General features: G+C 46.2%; 1 protein-coding gene across 1 annotated transcript; it reads right to left on the reverse strand.

Moving 5' to 3' along the window:
- Positions 1-334: 334 nt before the first annotated feature.
- On the reverse strand, positions 335-1,285 carry LOC138447665 (olfactory receptor 5V1-like). Its single transcript, XM_069603952.1, has one exon. It carries the CDS (start codon positions 1,283-1,285, stop codon positions 335-337), a length of 951 nt encoding a protein of 316 aa, XP_069460053.1.
- Positions 1,286-18,058: the final 16,773 nt, after the last annotated feature.

Here is an 18,058-nt window from a genome sequence, read left to right on the forward strand (position 1 = left end):
GGACGAGTTGATGTTCTTCTGACTATTCCTTCCGTCAGGTATGGTGGGGCTGCATTATTGAGGCACTTGAAGGTAAGTGAGGCTGTTTTTAGTGCAATTCTATCTCTGATTTTTAGCCAATGATGTTCTTTTCTCATATCAGATATATGTTCTCTAGTGGGAAGGTTCAAGGCCGTTCTCAAGGCGTTATTCTGTAGTATCTGAATTTTATCCATGATATATTTATTAGCTCCTAAGTAAATGGCATTGCAGTCATCTAATCTGGAAAGTATAAGGGCATTAGCGAGGATTGCCCAGAAGATGCACCAACACCTTCTAGAAATTCAAAAAGAGCTCAGTGTTCGCTGAGCAAAAAAGGATGTGGTTTGGAAAAAAACCTCCTTAAGGACAACTTCACTTCCTGGTTTTTGAAAGTGTAAATGAGCGGGTTTAGCATGGGTGTGACAAAACTGTACAAGACGGAGACCAGGTGGTCCTTGCTCTGTGAATAGCTTGAGACCGGTCTCACATAGGTGAAGATGGCGCTCCCGTAGTAAAGGAGAACCACGGCCAGGTGGGAGGCGCAGGTGGAAAAGGCCTTCTGCCGCCCGTCGGTGGACCGGATTTTCAGCACCGTTGAAATGATGAAGACATATGACACAATGATACACATTAAGGGCGCCCAACCTATGAGCATGCTGACAGCCAGAATGACCGCTTCATTGATGGAAGTGTCGCCACATGCCAGTGACAGCAAGGGCGGTATGTCACAGAAAAAATAATTAATTTTATTGGAGGAACAGAAGGGCAAGCGGAAGGTGATGGCTGTGTGCAAGGCTGAGTTGAGCAGACCACTGGTCCAGGCAGATGAGGCCAGACACTGGCACGCTCTTTGGCTCATAATGGTGGAATATCGCAGCGGGTTGCAGATAGCCGCGTATCGGTCATACGACATGGCTGCCAGGAGCATGGACTCCGCGCCCAAAAAGGACACAAAAAAGTACAACTGGACAACACAACCTGCATATGAGATGGTCTTCATCTCAGACAGGAGGGTCTGCAGCATTTTAGGAAGGGTGGTAGAGGTGTAGCAGATGTCCAGGAAGGAGAGATTGCCAATGAACAAGTACATTGGTTTGTGCAGCCGAGTGTCCAGGCAGGTCACCAGAATGATTGAAATGTTTGCAAAGAGGGTCAGTGTGTAGATGGCAAAGAAAATGGCAAACAGAAGGGTCTGCAGGTGCGGGAGGTCAGAGAACCCCAGGATGATAAATTCTGAGAATGGGGTGCCATTGGATCGGTCCATCTACCAGGGCTGGCATTCTGTGAAGTACAAAATAATGGTAGAATTATTTATCAAGAGTGTATTTATTTATTTATTTATTTACTGTATATAGTTCTATCAAGAACTTTACAATGAATACATTCATATTCATTTATAAATCTCACATTTACAAATTCATATCATATTTAATTCACAACATATCCCATTTAACCAAAAGTTTTACAAACATCAATCAATCTCGTTGAATATGCATACAATAATAAAAGGCATTTACAAATAACATATCATCATTTCACAATTTAAAACAGTATAAAAAACATTTTAAACTTTCACAATACATTTCTTTAGCCAAACCTAAGGCGTATTTCCCATAACCAGCCCCACTACAGAGTCTTTCCCTATTCAGCAGCCTGGAGGTATTTTAAGGCCCCATTCTAACTCTATGTAGTGGTAAGTGCAAGGCGACCAGGTCCGAGTTCAGACATATTACCCAGAATTCATCAGATTTAAAAGTATTTATAATATAAAAAAATGTACCCAACATGGTCATAGAAAGAGGTCCCAACCGTGGACATTCACTCAGTACGTGCTTCACTCCGCATTAGTTGGGATAGTACAAATACGACAGAATCGGTCTTCCGAGGCTAAATTCCACCTCCCCCCATAGGTTGCAAGCACAGGCAACTGGTTTGTGGGCATCTGCGGACAGCTGGGTCAGCAGAGACTAACAAATATTGCTGAGGTTGCAGATATGTATGGGACACCTGAGCCACCATAGGGTACAGGTGTCACTGTCACAGGTGATTATAGTTATTTAGCCAGCCCCAATTTAACCCTCTACGCCCCAATGCGCCTTTTACAACTCCACATTTGGAGCATATTTTAGAGTCAGGATACCAATTTAACAACGAAAACAAGTTACTTACCTGTTTCACAAATGGGTAAGTACTAGATTTACTCTTAACTTTAGCCTGTTTTTTACCCAAACGATCCCCAGTCTTAAAAACCGGTACTAAAACTGAATCCTATGGTCTGTACATACCCTGTCAAATAAGCTACACAATACACTCGACCGTAAATCGGCGTCTCCTTTTAGAACCCATTTGGCCCAGGGGCGCTAGAATTCTTCACGTTCATTATGTGCTGCCCCACATTTTTCTTGCAAAAGTGCAAGTGCCATCCGTACATTCTTGTTCCTTTACCCTATTTCCAATCTTAGAATCGGAAATCCGCTCCTCCATGAAATTGACCCAGGTTTCCTGAGTAATAGGGTTCAAGGTATCCTGCTCTACAGTGCCTCTTACCCCCAGATAACGCTCTGCACACCTGCCTGTGATCTCCACAGGGGACTGCTTCCAACATCTTCTGCCAATTTACAGAGCAACCCTGACAGTGTTTTCTCTTTCGCCAGTTGTTATACTGATTTTTTAGACGTCTGGCCACCTTTATATGAATAGTTTGCGAGATAAATAAATGTTTTAGGTCACTAAGTTCTTTAGATATAAACGATTAACCTTCAATATTTCTAAAACAAACACGTTTGGTTTTCTTTTCATTTGAAGTAATGATTGCCTCCCCTATCATACCAGAAGGTCAGCCATTCCTCAAATTCGTCAGGGGTCAGGTCTTTACTTTCAACCTGTTCCCGCATAAGAGCACATGCTTGGGTAATGTTCCTTTCAGTCCAAACCACTCTGTTTTACCATGATTTGTTCTTAAACCTACCTGCCAACCCCTTTCTCAGTTGGATTTCATACTATTCCAGACAAGACTCAACGCTGATTGGTCGCTCACCTCCCTTTTTGTAATATTTAGGTTAACCACCTTTCCAGTAATGGGCTATTTCCACAGAAACCATGTGGGTCTACTCGGGATATTCCCTTGTGTTCTACCGTGAAGGGTTTCCAATTTCCACTTTCTAAGGAAACCAAGCCACTTTATCCCCCTCTGGCTTGCATCTTTTAACAACATTTTTGCACTCCGGCTCAATTGACCCACCATGGTTCAGGGAACAAAACTCACCACATCTGGTTGTTTAGGTCCCCACCCAATATAATATGATTTTTTGCAGGGGTTTTGACCCAATTTAACAGTGCATCTATGTATCCGAAAACCTTTTCACTTGACTTTCCCCCAGGTGGGTCATACACATTGATTATCAACAAGTGAGTTCCCTTTGCCCACCATTTCCATGCAATTTCCACCGCCAGTACCTTCCCCTCCCCCTCAATAGGTGTCACCAGGGTCGAGTAAACTCCTGACTCACCCCTATCATTAATCCACCAAACGGACAACCTTTAGTGCCCTTTTTAGCCACACACTGGTACACCACAAAACCATCCAACATAAAAGGAACAGTTAAGCAGGTCTCCTGTAAACAAAACACAGAATGGTTACTTAAGAAGACTAGAGAGGGGCCATCTTGCAGAAAATGAGAATGACCCCTCGTGTTCCAGGAGACACACTTAAAATGTCAATTTCCTGGGCCATCATGAACTTCTTTAACCATCTCCAATCCACCTCGTTCTCTAAAGTGCTTGATGCAGGTTTGTGTTTGATGGGAACTCGAATGACAGGTTTCACATAGTGGGAAGATGTGCACAGCATGTTCCTGTCTCAACAGTCTCTGGTTCCCTGTCAAGTTCGTAACCCATAAACATCAGGGATTCCTTTTGGGCTCTAATAAGGGCTGCAGTCACAGGGAGATGGCAATGTATTCTAGCCATACCTGCTGACACAAATGGTATAGGTTCGATAAATTCAAAATCCATAGAGGTAAGTATACGTGATGCAGGAATTTTAGTGAATGACTTCAAAGTTCACCTCTATTTACGTGGCCTTTTGTGCAACGAGAGTCCTTATTACTTATTGTCAATTTGCATATGGCCAACGAGGGCAGGACCTCCAGGTTTAATTTTATTTTATAGGCACCCTAATATCAGTGTCCAGTGCTAACTGGGATGGGCCCAAAACCCCTATTTGTCATGATCGTGGGAATTTTCAGAAATATTGGTAGGTGTGGGTAAGTAATTTTTATCTCCACCTGAGGCAACAATGTCAGAAGCAGCGGCCTCATCATGGCTCAGTAGCCAGCTAGTCAATGTGCCTGCAGCCTGCTGCTGTCCTTTCTTTCTCCAGGTTGTCTTTTTCTTATTTTCCCTGCCCTTCTGTTTATTAGTAGGGGGCAACAATATTTGTATTTGTATTTATTAAATTTTATATAGCGCTTTAAACCAAAGCGCTTTACATAAAACAACATGAATACATTAGAAGCAATAAGAACAAGTCATAGGTCAAATAATCAAGAACAATATACAGAACAATTTTCCGAGATCATTAGATTAAAAACCTGGGTGGGGGAAAAGCAGGGGACGAAGTAGTAAAGAGCTTTCAGGAGGGAGGATGAAGGAGGTGGGATTTTAAGGAGGAGCGGAAAGAAGAGTATGAGGAGATGGAGCGGATATGGAGAGGTGAAGATTTCCAATGTAGAGGGACAAGGAGCTGGAAGGAACGGAAGCGGGAAGGGGCACATGGTGAGGGGCACAAGGGGCACAACAGATCACCCTGGAGTTGGGTGGCATGCAGCCACAAAAGTAGGCTATCATATATTAAAGAACAGAAAAGGACCATAAAATGTCTGCACACACAACAGACCACCATGGAGTTGGGTGGCGTGCAGCTACAAGTGTAGGCTATCATATATTAAAGAACAGAAAAGGACCATAGAATGTCTGCACACACAACAGATCACCATGGAGTTGGGTGGCGTGCAGCCACAAGTGTAGGCTATCATCTATTAAAGAACAGAAAAGGACCATAGATTGTCTGCACACAGAACAGATCACCATGGAGTTGGGTGGCGTGCAGCCACAAGTGTAGGCTATCATATATTAAAGAACAGAAAAGGACCATAGAATGTCTGCACACACAACAGACCACCATGGAGTTGGGTGGCGTGCAGCCACAGGTGTAGGCTATCATCTATTAAAGAACAGAAAAGGACCATAGAATGTCTGCACACACAACAGATCACCATGGAGTTGGGTGGCGTGCAGCCACAGGTGTAGGCTATCATCTATTAAAGAACAGAAAAGGACCATAGATTGTCTGCACACAGAACAGATCACCATGGAGTTGGGTGGCGTGCAGCCACAGGTGTAGGCTATCATCTATTAAAGAACAGAAAAGGACCATAGAATGTCTGCACACACAACAGATCACCATGGAGTTGGGTGGCGTGCAGCCACGAGTGTAGGCTATCATATGTTAAAGAACAGAAAAGCACCATAGAATGTCTGCACACACAACAGATCACCATGGAGTTGGGTGGCGTGCAGCCACAAGTGTAGGCTATCATATATTAAAGAACAGAAAAGCACCATAGAATGTCTGCACACACAACAGATCACCATGGAGTTGGGTGGCGTGCAGCCACAAGTGTAGGCTATCATATATTAAAGAACAGAAAAGGACCATAGAATGTCTGCACACACAACAGATCACCATGGAGTTGGGTGGCGTGCAGCCACAGGTGTAGGCTATCATCTATTAAAGAACAGAAAAGGACCATAGATTGTCTGCACACAGAACAGATCACCATGGAGTTGGGTGGCGTGCAGCCACAAGTGTAGGCTATCATATATTAAAGAACAGGAAAGGACCATAGAATGTCTGCACACACAACAGATCACCATGGAGTTGGGTGGCGTGCAGCCACAAGTGTAGGCTATCATATATTAAAGAACAGAAAAGGACCATAGAATGTTTGCACACACAACAGATCACCATGGAGTTGGGTGGCGTGCAGCCACGAGTGTAGGCTATCATCTATTAAAGAACAGGAAAGGACCATAGAATGTCTGCACACACAACAGATCACCATGGAGTTGGGTGGCGTGCAGCCACGAGTGTAGGCTATCATATATTAAAGAACAGAAAAGGACCATAGAATATCTGCACACACAACAGATCACCATGGAGTTGGGTGGCATGCAGCCACAAGTGTAGGCTATCATATGTTAAAGAACAGAAAAGGACCATAAAATGTCTGCACACACAACAGATCACCATGGAGTTGGGTGGCGTGCAGCCACAGGTGTAGGCTATCATCTAATAAAGAACAGAAAAGGACCATAGAATGTCTGCACACACAACAGATCACCTTGGAGTAGGGTGGTGTGCAGCCACAAGTGTAGGCTATCATATATTAAAGAACAGAAAAGGACCATAGAATGTCTGCACACACAACAGATCACCATGGAGTAGGGTGGTGTGCAGCCACAAGTGTAGGCTATCATATATTAAAGAACGGAAAAGGACCATAGAATGTCTGCACACACAACAGATCACCATGGAGTTGGGTGGCGTGCAGCGCCAGCATCTTAATGCGCTGCAGCTGCTCTGCCATATGCAGATTTCACAGGAAAGGTGATTGGTGACACCAAGGAGAGAGGGGATGCAGCAGGCAGCCAGACCATCAACATGAACACTGCCTGAGCATTAACTGGTCACCATGTATCAACTGGAGTAGGAACACAATGGGCACATAATGCAAATTATAGAGGATGGCATAAAAAAGCCATAAGCGTCATTACAGCCATACCACCTCTTCTCTAGGTATTTATTTTATTTAATTTCATTGTTTTTTATAACGTGCCTAATACTGTACCTGAGTTCGGTTTCAAAGCGCGGATTCGGGATTGACACCTCTGTTGCTCTGCGTGGTCTTGCTTCCAAGACCAGCGCATTGCCCGGTGCTAGCCTCCGTTCATAATTTAGTATCAGTCTTCCATATCCTTCTAAACATCCCCCCTCGCCCAATCCATAAACCTCTTTCTTTGCAACCATCATTCATAGGTAAAACGCCCTGCTACAAAACAAATGTCAACTCAAGCTATCCACCATCAGCCTCACTCCCGCTCCACCCAATCCCCTAACCCCCTACAGCACATCCCGCTCTCCCATTTTCACCCTATCACTGACATGGACACCAACACCATCCTGAAAGGCATCAAACCTTCTAGCTGTAGAGGGGATACCTGGCTGGCACACCTTATCAAGGAATGCGCCAACCTCCTAGTCCCACAAATCACAGCCATCATCAATGCCTCATTCGCTTCCTCCTCAGTCCCCACATCACTAAAATAATCCTGTGTCTCTCCTCTCCTCAAGAAGCCTGCCCTCGATCCAGCACTACCATCCAACTACCGGCCCATCACCACAGTCCCATTCCTACTACAAATCATTGACCATGCTGGATATCTCCAAATACAGTAACACCTTGAACTCAACCATATTCTAAGCCCTCGCCAATCCAGCTTTCACCCCAAGCATGGTACAGTGACAGCACTACGTGACCTCAAAAACCAGCTAGAGGGTGCCAGAGACTCCGGAAACCTCTCCCTCCTCAGGCTCCTTGATAAATCTGCAGCATTGAACCTTGTAGACCACATCACCCTCTGCCACCATCTCACCACCTCTGCTGCCTTTTCTTCAGCATTCAGCAGCAACCTATTGGGTCACCTCTTTCCTAACTGACCGCACTACCTGTTTGTTCACTGACAACCACTCCTCAACCCCCATGTCCTGCATTTGTGGAGTTCCCTAAGACTCCTGTGTCTCAAACACCCTCTACAACATTTATACCAGGCCTCCCTTCGAACACCCCAACTCATCGAATACATGAACTATGCGGATGACACACAAATCCTCATCCCTCTTACCGCCAACCACAACGTGGACTCCCTGAAAATCAGCACCATTTACGAAACTATTCAAATCCTCCTCGTCATCAACCGATCCCGCCTTGTCAACCTGGTCCCGAATACACCTTGTCAACATCAGCGCCATGACTACCTCCAATCTCGGAATGACCCCCATTATCTCCAGGACAATCACTGCCAAAGCAAACACTCCTACCACAAGTGAATATTGCTGAGCAGGAGGTAAGACACGCAATACGAGCCCCCCAAAAAAGCCACTCACTGACAAGTACCTTGCTTTGAGAGTTTTGAAGTCAGGGATTTACCCTACAGAATGGGGTTCTCATAGAGCCACTGCTCCAAACACCATTGATGCTAAGATCCTCACAAGTAGCCCCTTGAACATCCAGAAGAGAGGTGGAGACTGCAATAGCAAATGTGGTAATTTGATCCTGCTTCAAAGGCGCATGGACATATTGTGTGACACTAGGACACCAAATACAAGACACTGCTATTTCCAATAAAGGGGAACATCAAGAGTATCAGATATAGCAGAGTGAAGCATGGAAAGGGCTGTGTCAGGGTGTAAGTCAGCCCAAGGGAGAGGGGGGGGGTGAGAAAGTGGTCGTGAAAGCCTCAACTGACACGCACTTCATGGGTCAGATGACTGAGAAGGTGGGTGGCAGTGCTGAAGTTGGCTTGGCCTGAGGAGTCGTGAGAGGGATGGAAAGGGGGAAGGTCTGAGGAGATCAGAACATCCAGAGTGTGCCCTGCAGAGTGAGTCGGGCCAGAGGGGAGAATAGAGAGTGAGATAGAGTCTCAGAGGTTGCGAAAGAGTCCAGAGGAAGGACAGGAAGTATCCAGATGGATGTTGAAGTCGCCAAGAAGGAGGAGTTGAGTGGTTGAGACCAGGAGCGAAGAGGAGAGGTCCGCCCACTCAGAGTGGAAGGAGGAGATCTGACCAGGTGGCCGATAGATGGTAGCCACAGTAAGGGAAAGGCTAGGAGAGAGAGAGAGAGCCTGCAGACGAGGCATTCAAAAGAGGAGAAGGTCTGCGTAGGAATGACAGAGGCAAGAATCCACTCAGGGAAGATCAGGGCTACACCCCCTCCGGAACAGTTGGACCTGGACACAGAGAGGATCTTGTAGCTGTCAGGGAGGATAGTGTCAAAGCTTGTGACAGAGCTGGCCGTGAACCATGTCTCTATGAGACTGAGGACATTGAGGTCAAGTTCCTCAAGAAGATGGCAGATGTCGGAGGAGTGTTTGACAGCTGAGCGAGAGTTTAGAGTCGTAAATATGGAGAACGTTGCCATCCTTGAAAGACTTCCGGGAGGGGTAAAAATCAGAGGTACGCCCGGCAGAGGTGTAGAGGAAGCCTGAGGGAGGGCAGAGAAGGAAGAAGGAGAGGCCAAGGTTGCCAAGGAGGAGGCAGCAGGGTGGGGCGAGGAGGCAGTGGATGGGGGAGAAGGGGCAGTAGGAGAAGAGAGGAAATTGATGAGGCGCGGGAAGCGTCTATCAAAGAGGATAAGGTTGGCCAGAGGGCCTTGTACCAAGACAGTACCATTCACATAAACATTAATGATGACCTTAGAGGAGTGGGAGGAGGCCCGGATGGCCTTCCACCGGGTGCCACCATTAATGGGAGAGGAAGCGAAGGGAGAGAGCACAGAGACCTTATGTAGAGTCCGTAGGTCTGGTGAAGGAACGACAAAGAGGATGTCCTTTAAAGTTTGCCTGGAGGAGGCACTGGTATAGGTGTCAGCGATAGGAGGCCTGGGTTGGCGATCAGGATGTCCCTTTTAAACTTCTTCCTACCGGATTTAGTGAGGAGAGCAGGATAGTCGATAGAGAAACAGTTAGAGAAGATAGGAGAGACAGAGAGCACCATAGAGTAGGTAGGGAGAGGAGGGAAGAGGAAGGGAGAGGGGAGGGGAGAACACTAGGGAAGGGCACAGGGCAGGATGCAAGAAAATGAGATAGAGCAGACGATACAAGTTGACAATTGGACAAGACGACTGACACTTAGATTTTTAAATACTTTTACAATACCATTTTTAAGAGCAGAAGAAAAACACACCTAAGTTTGAGAGTCCTGAATAGTCGGAAAAAGTCCTAGGTTTCACAATGCAATTTTTAAATACTTTGACAATGCAATTTTTAAGAGCAGGAGAAAAACACACCTAGGTTTGAGAGTCCTGAATAGTGGGGAAAAAGGCCTTGGTTTTACAATGCAATTTTTAAATACTTTCACAATGCAATTATTAAGAGCAGGAGAAAAACACACCTAAGTTTGAGAGTCATGAATAGTGGGAAAAAGGCCTACGTTTCACAATGCAATTTTTAAATACTTTCACAATGCAATTTATTTTGAGAGCAGGAGAAAAACACCTACGTTTGATAGTCCTGAATAGTGGGAAAAAGACCTAGGTTTCACAATGCAATTTTTTAATACTTTGACAATGCAATTTTTACGAGCAGGAGAAAAGCACACCTAGGTTTGAGAGTCCTGATTAGTGGGGAAAAAGGCCTAGGTTTTACAATGCAATTTTTAAATACTTTCACAATGCAAATTTTAAGAGCAGGAGAAAAACACACCTCAGTTTGAGAGTCCTGAATAGTGGGGAAAAAGGCCTAGGTTTCACAATGCAATTTTTAAATACTTTCACAATGCAATTTTTAAGAGCAGGAAATAACACACCAAGTCAACTATGTGGACAGGGGCATGCAGGGTAGTGAGAGGGTCTAACCTGGTAGACTGCTGGCAGCTGGCATCCCCTGCGGACACCTGCAGACACAGCCAGGAGCTGCCTCTGTGGTAGCCGCCCTTTGCTTTGGGGCCCTTCGCTGCAGGGGCTGCCGGGCAGAGGGCTGCCCTGGCAGGGTCATTAAAGATCAATGGAATGGCCAATCAGGGGGGGTGGGCGGTTTGGGAGGTGTATGTTTGTGTTGAGTTCCCACGCCTGCTCCTGAACCAACAGCATGCGCAGGCAGTCTATGAGACAATGGTGCACTCCTGGAACATGTTGGGCTTGCATGGCTATTGTATTTATTATGCAGATGAGAACATTTTCTTTGTGGATCTATGTATGAAAGCTCCAAATGACATATTCAATCAGCAGCAGTTGTGTCACCTTTAGGTGCAGAGCTGCATGCTGATGTGCCCACGTGCCCTCTGTCAGTGTGCATCCATCCCAACGTTGATTAAATAGTTTTTAACATCACCTTCAGTGGTATATTCACAAAACGTTGCAAGAGTACATCATCTTAAGACCTTCTCTGCCTCCTGGGAAACAGCCACTAGACAGTCTCACTCCTCTGTCGCCTTATAACCAATGGCTTGATGGCCACTCCTGCAGAGGACGCCCATTTAGGTGTGTAAGCAGGATAACATGTGAACCTGATGCCATCACACCTCGCAGTCTCAATGCTGTGTAGACTACCACCTGAACCCTTTCTTTTGATATTGAAAGGGAGCGTCCCCAGCCAGCACGATCCTCCCCGCAATGAGAGACAATGAAGGACTCTCCCAGGTAGGGAATAAAGCCAAGACAGAGTGCGGGTGAGCTTTAATGGGAGTTTATCGATCAGAATAGGGCATGCAAAGAACTCTGCAAACTCCGACAGCGCTCTGTCTGACAATCGCAAAGACAGGCGTATATAATTACAAAAAATGTCATCAAAAACCTACATACTATAGGGGGCACAAATACAATGGGATTGGGTGGCGATGACTAACTATAGGTGCTGCTGCGAGGTGGTTGGTCGTGGCAGAAGAACGTCACTGGTCAGCCTCGTGGTTAGGGCTGGGCCTGACAAGTTGGCAGAGTTCATCCGGGCGGTGTTGGTGTGCCTCCGCGTCCAGTGTCAGAGATGAATGTCTTTTCCGGACTTCTTTGCCCTAGGCCATGCACACCGCAGTCATTCAGTCATTACAGTGTTATTCTCTTTAGTAAATCTTTCAATAGGTTATTTTACAGGTTAATGCAACACAGGAGGAATGCACCTTGTGAGAGGTCTGATGGTCATTCATCAGGGCATGGTTACCAGCGTCCTGTTGACCAGTACCATAGGTTGAGGGGCCAAGCTTCGGGGCATGGGACGGACGGTACAAGTCTCCCTGTCTTGTTAGATGTGGTTATAAATGTGTCGCTGTGTGTTGCCACAGTGTTGGGTGTCCTCGTTGTACAGGGCCATAAGTCTAAGATGATCTGGTGGGTTGTGGGGTTTACGAGGGGGCGCCTTTGGAAGTGTGGGTTCAGGCAGAGGTTTACTGCTATGCTGTAAATAATGCAGGTGGCGGCCCGTGGCCTTGGGTGCTGTAAAGGGGGGCTACGCATCTGTGGAGCGGCTCCAGCCTAGTTGGGGGAGGTGGGGCAGCGCGGCTCGGGCCTCTGTTCTCATGCTTTTGGCAGCCTGCGCAGGGTGGGAGGGGAATGGCCTTGCACATATTTGCAAAGGTATCTTCCTCATGTGTTGCCGGTTTTTGGAGGTGTAAACATTACAATCATTAGAACACTTTATAATATTTGTTTGAATTACTTGAGAACACACATTTCACTTTGCTGAAAGCATTTCAGTTATGTTCAGTCCGAGCACCTTATTAGTACACGATATTTCAACAATTACAGTATTAAACTATATGCATATACATCTTGCAATAAGTGAGGTAGCATTACGGTTTGTGCAGCACACAGAAAATGAACCGCCACCGTATGTGACGGTGGCGGTATGCAAGGGGCTTTGAACATACATACGTGGCGAGTGCATTCTCGCACTCCCATCACTGGTGCCCCCTGCATGGTTACACTCGCCTTCTTGTGTACTGTAGCAGCATTAGTTCAGGTATGGCGCGGGACCGCGGGATGTGCGGGTCCTTTATGGCTGGTGTTATGTACACTAACTACACAATTCTACAGGTATCTTTGGCATGCATGGTGTGTATGGGGGGAATGCAACAAGTAGTTTTTTACATTTATCTCTGGGTACTCTTCCTCTTTCATCAGAGGACCATTCTACAGACCTTCCCATCACCCAGGCCCTGCTGACCGGGTCATTCTGGGAGCAGTGATGCCCTGCGGACGGTGAAATGTTACAGTGTCAGTGTATTGTGTTAGCTCATGTCCGTCCTTCTCGTGGGAACATGCTTGCAGCGGATCTGCCAGGGAGCTGTGGCGACAGGGATAATTGAAACTCTCCGTGGGTGGGGGGCCGCGCTGCAGCGCGCAGAGCTCACACCAGCTTTGATTAGACAAAATGGTTTCTGGGCCTAGCTAAATTCGATATATGTGGGCATCAATACTTGTGGGCAATGTCGTCAGCAGGTGAACCCTCCACCACCTGGGCCCGGGTGGTATGAGGGGACGCCCAGTGAGCCATGGCCCTCACCTGGGGAGGAGACGTGGGCGAGGAGGGTCTTTTGGACCAGTCCTCCCCTACATTTCCCCCCTTTCGTTACTAAAGTAACGAATTCTTTAACTCATTCAATCTCCTGCACTCTTCTGCGTTCATAACTGCCTCATCCCATGCTGGGGTGCCTTTTATGGGCATCCAGGCTCTGCACACCCCCCTTAAGCTCTCACCCCTCCTGGCATACTCATTTGGGGTACAGGTCAGGTATATACATCCGCTGTCTCCTTCCAAGTCTACCCATACCTCCTCATACCATTCTAGTATGCGTGGTTCTCTGATGGTGGTGTGCCATAGTTTGTCTATAATGTCCTTGTCGTGGTACCTAGGCACTAGTTGGTACCTAGGTGTGTCATCAGTTCCTGTTTGTACCTGTACTTCCTGTGTGGCTTGCATGGTACCCCTGGTGTTGCCCATTGTCACCATCATCATTGCTCCATTAGGCACTGCGTTAGCACAACATCGAAGACCCACCTGACACAGGCAAAAAATGAAGAGGAGGAACACCACCGCTGGCATCAAAAATTTCATCGTTACTCCAAGCCATGAGGGGACCCAGGAAAAAAGATCATTGAACCATGTACTGTCTTCTGCTCCTCCTTCCATCTTCATTTTTTCTCCTAGGTTATGCACTGCTTCGATCACATGGGACAGGGAGCCGTTTTCCGCATCTTCGGAAGGTACGAAAGTGCAACATGCACTTCCGATTTTTCGGCAAACACCACCGTCCATCGCCGTCAACAGGTCCAAGACATACCGGTTCTGCATTGTCATCAGCCGTAAAGCCCTTAGTTCCACCTTGATAACATTAAACCCTTCTTCAGTGTCATTGGCCAGTTGTATCAGTTCCCATCGCGTTATCTGGAGCCATTTTGCGTTTGCTCTTGCTTGGACACTTGAGACGAGTGAAGCGAAGAATGTTTCTGCTGAGCTGAATAATCGATATCTGTCTGGGATCTGAGCCAACTGTTTGGATGATGCCTTTGATATGTAATTCGATGCTCTTTTGTTACGGGTCAGCACCCCTCCCTGGTTTCCGGAAGACAAGACATACATGTGTTCTTCTGTAGTCATCTGGGCTGCACTTGGTTGCATGCGTTCCTGTGCCCTTTTGCTTCCATCAATGTGGCTTTCTGGTATTACCATTAGGGCTGAGTGCAGAGTGGCCATTGAGCAGCTGCCACTCCAAGACGGGGGGAGATGCAGGTACGCCTGGTTGCCGCATACCCAGTACATATCCATCAGGGCCGCTGTTCCTTTTCTCAGATCTGGGATAGTGAGGGTCTTGTTGCAGTTCTTATTTGTTCCCATTGCGGTTTTCCCTTCTCCTTTGAAACATAGTTCATAGTCTATTTCGCTTTGGAGTTTGAAGGGTTTTTCGATGGCAGTTACCCAGGTTAGTTTTGAAATGTGTTCCTTCCATACTGGTGTGCATGTTTCTTCTATCCATTGTAGTTTTTCTGGCGCCACACCTCTCAATGCTTCAACTTTACACATCACTTCTTCATCCTTCCATTTGTTGTCTGAAAAAAGTGTCCCTTGTATCACAAAAAATGGTTCCTCCAGGCATACCACCCCTACAGGTTTGGAGTAGCAGGTTTTTTCGTTCTGTATCATTTTAAAAATAACTTCATGTGCCTGGAAGGTTTTCTTAATCCCGCATAACGTTAGATGAAGGAGACATTGGGCGTTCACCATTGGCAATTCTTTGGGCAATAGTACTTTGGGTGTGCCTGAAGCATGGGGAATGAGGGAGCACACATAACAACTTTCATTTTTTGTTTGTTTTGCGGTGGCACTCATATCTGCATACCACTTATTTGTCTGGTGGGGGTGTCGTGGGTCTTCCATTTTGTCTAATCCTAACCCATAATACTCATCATATCTTCCCCTCCCGGTGTCCCTTCTCCGTCTGTTGTTCTTATTCCTCATGTACTTCCCAGCCTCCTGGGCGAGGGAAAGAATAGACCCCCCTTTCTCATTCCCGCCCCCCTTGGCCCAATCCTCGTATAATGTTTCGTGTACTGCTAGCATTTTTTCATTTTCGTCTTTTACTTTATTTTGCAGGTTGTCTTTTAAAACGGGGGCTGGTTGACTGGTAGGCGTATTGTACAGCCATGATATAGCAGATGGGTTTCTGTCATTTAAACTGCCAGCATTATACTTTGGCATCCCAGGTGGGGACATTGTGTTGTTTTGCACTTCACCCTGTGGTCCTTTCTTTTCAGATATGACAGTATTGGATGGTGTGGTGTAATAACCCCATACAAGTTTAGTACCATCCCATACCAGAAAATCAGCTTCCCTTATATTGGCACTTGCAGTTACATTGGTCCCAGTGGTGCTGTTAATACCAGTGCTGTTATCCCTCCCCCCTCGTTCATCTCGATAGAGATGAACGCTATAAACCAATATGTGACCAGACCAAACAGTATCATAAAAAACGTAATAATACACACAGATAATCCGCACTCATACGAATACATGCATCTCTCAGTTATTAATTCTCTCATTCTACTAATTCTATCCGTTGCAGGCTGCCTGTTAGATGCCATGGTAGTTCCTGTTTGAGATATAAAAGTGCATTAAGTGCATTAAGTGCATTTGTGTAAACAATTTGTGTAAACATTGTGGTTGGCACCGTTGGTACCAGTAAACACGTTGACGGGGAAGGGAAGCGGGGAGGGTTGCAGGGGAGGGCTTTGACAGATAAAGGTATCAACATCTCATATTTTGATCGCTTCATTAATTACTTTTAAACAAAGACCCCCCTTATTATCAGTCCATTATGTATTTTTTTTATTTTTTTTTTTATATATATATATATAACCAAAAAAACAAAACAAAAAGAAAACCCACAGGTATATTTTATCAATCACTTTCCCATTTACGTCCATTGCTGACGCACATACACATAGGGTAAAAAATCATTCATTTCATTCAGTTGCAGCTGTTGCTGTTGTTTGTGCCTCCTCACCTCCCTCCTCTCGCACATTGCTATATGCTCTTCGCACATCTGTCAAGTGGATCCAGTACCGCAATCCCTTAACTTTTACAGCGGTGGGCGTGCAGAACACTACCTCGTATGGGCCGTGGAACCGTGGAGCATTCCATCGACGCACAAAACTCCTGACATATATTAATTCTCCCGGCATTAGCTGTAGCTGTTGCTCGGGTTGTGTTGCAGACCCTGTTATGTTTTCCTCCTCTCTAGTAATGGGTGGGGAGAGCTGCTTTGATATTGCGCGCGCTGCCCTTGTCAATTTTTTCAAATAGTCTGTGAATTCTTCTCCCAATATCGCTGCGCTCCTGTGTGCATCTGAGTGTTCGCGCAGTGGAGAGTGTGCTGTGTGCATTCGTCTCCCAGTCACTATTTCGTGCGGGGACAAATGGTGGTCCTTACTTGGCTGATTTCTCAGTTCAAATAGTGCAAGGGGCAGACAGTATATCCAATTTTTCTTCAATGAGAAGCATAGTTTTGACAGCCTGCCCTTCAACAGTCCGTTCATCTTTTCCACTACGCCATTACTTTGAGGATGATAAATCGAACACAATTTATGCTTTATACCCAGTAATGTTGTCACCTCCTTGAAGAGTTCATTCACAAAATGTGTGCCGTTGTCTGAGCGGATCACGTCACAAATCCCCCAGCGCGGGAAAACTTCCCTCACTAAAAATGTTGCTGCGCTCTTGGCATCCGGTCGCGCACACGGACCTGCTTCCACCCACCTTGAAAATGGGCACACAACCACGATCATGTATCGTGCCCCATTACACCTTTCCCCCATGTCTGCATAATCAATATGCAGCTCTCTGAATGGGCCAATGGGTTTTGGGATAGTTCCTCGTAGTGTGCGTAATGTCATTCCTGAATTGTAGATCTGGCATGTTGTGCATTCCATTGCTAACCGGGATACGTGCTCCTGGAGACAGGGTACGTACCATTCTTCTTGTATTTCAGCTGCAATGTGCTGTCTTGTGTTGTGCGCAGGGAAGTGTAGTTGCTGGAACGCAATCTCTAGTAGCTTCATTGGCATTACTAACTTTCCTGAGTTATTTTGCCGCCACAATAAGTCTGTTCCCGACTTGCTGCACCCTCGTTTTGTCCACATCAACTTTTCGTCAGCACTAGCCCCATCCTGTAGTTCTAATATTTGGGATATAGGCATCGTATTGTACCCTTCTGGGTGCTCTTCGTTTGTTTTGTGCTGCATCATGTACTCACCTGCTTCATATTTCTGAAAATAGGAGGCTTTGTTGGCGGCAGCGTCCGCTGCCGCGTTTCCCAAAGACACAATGTCTGTGTTGGATGTATGTGCTTGGCACTTAACTATTGCCACTGCAGTAGGGTTTTGTAGGACCTCAATTAAGTCTTTCAACAAATCTGCATGCTGTACTGGTGTTCCGTCTGCTCGCCGAAATCCCCTCCGCCCCCATCTTGCTAGACCTCCATGCACTGTTGTTGTCATGTAAGCTGAGTCCGTGTATATGGTTACTGCGCAACCTTTTGCTGCATGCAACGCTTCTATGAGCGCAATCAATTCTGCTGCTTGTGCGGAGTAATGTGATGGGAGGCGGTACTGCACTAGTGTTTCATACTCACTGTCTTCTAATCTCACCACCGCCATCCCAACATGCTTTTCTCCTGTATCCACATCAATCGATGCAGACCCATCCACGAAGT

The sequence above is a fragment of the Ambystoma mexicanum genome, chromosome 1p (genome assembly GCF_040938575.1).
Source record: "Ambystoma mexicanum isolate Mex_15411 chromosome 1p, UKY_AmexF1_1, whole genome shotgun sequence".
Lineage (NCBI taxonomy): Eukaryota > Metazoa > Chordata > Amphibia > Caudata > Ambystomatidae > Ambystoma > Ambystoma mexicanum.

Bases quoted from the DNA above. Each gene is read 5' to 3' on its own strand.
- LOC138447665 (XM_069603952.1), bottom strand. From the start codon at position 1,285: ATGGACCGATCCAATGGCACCCCATTCTCAGAATTTATCATCCTGGGG.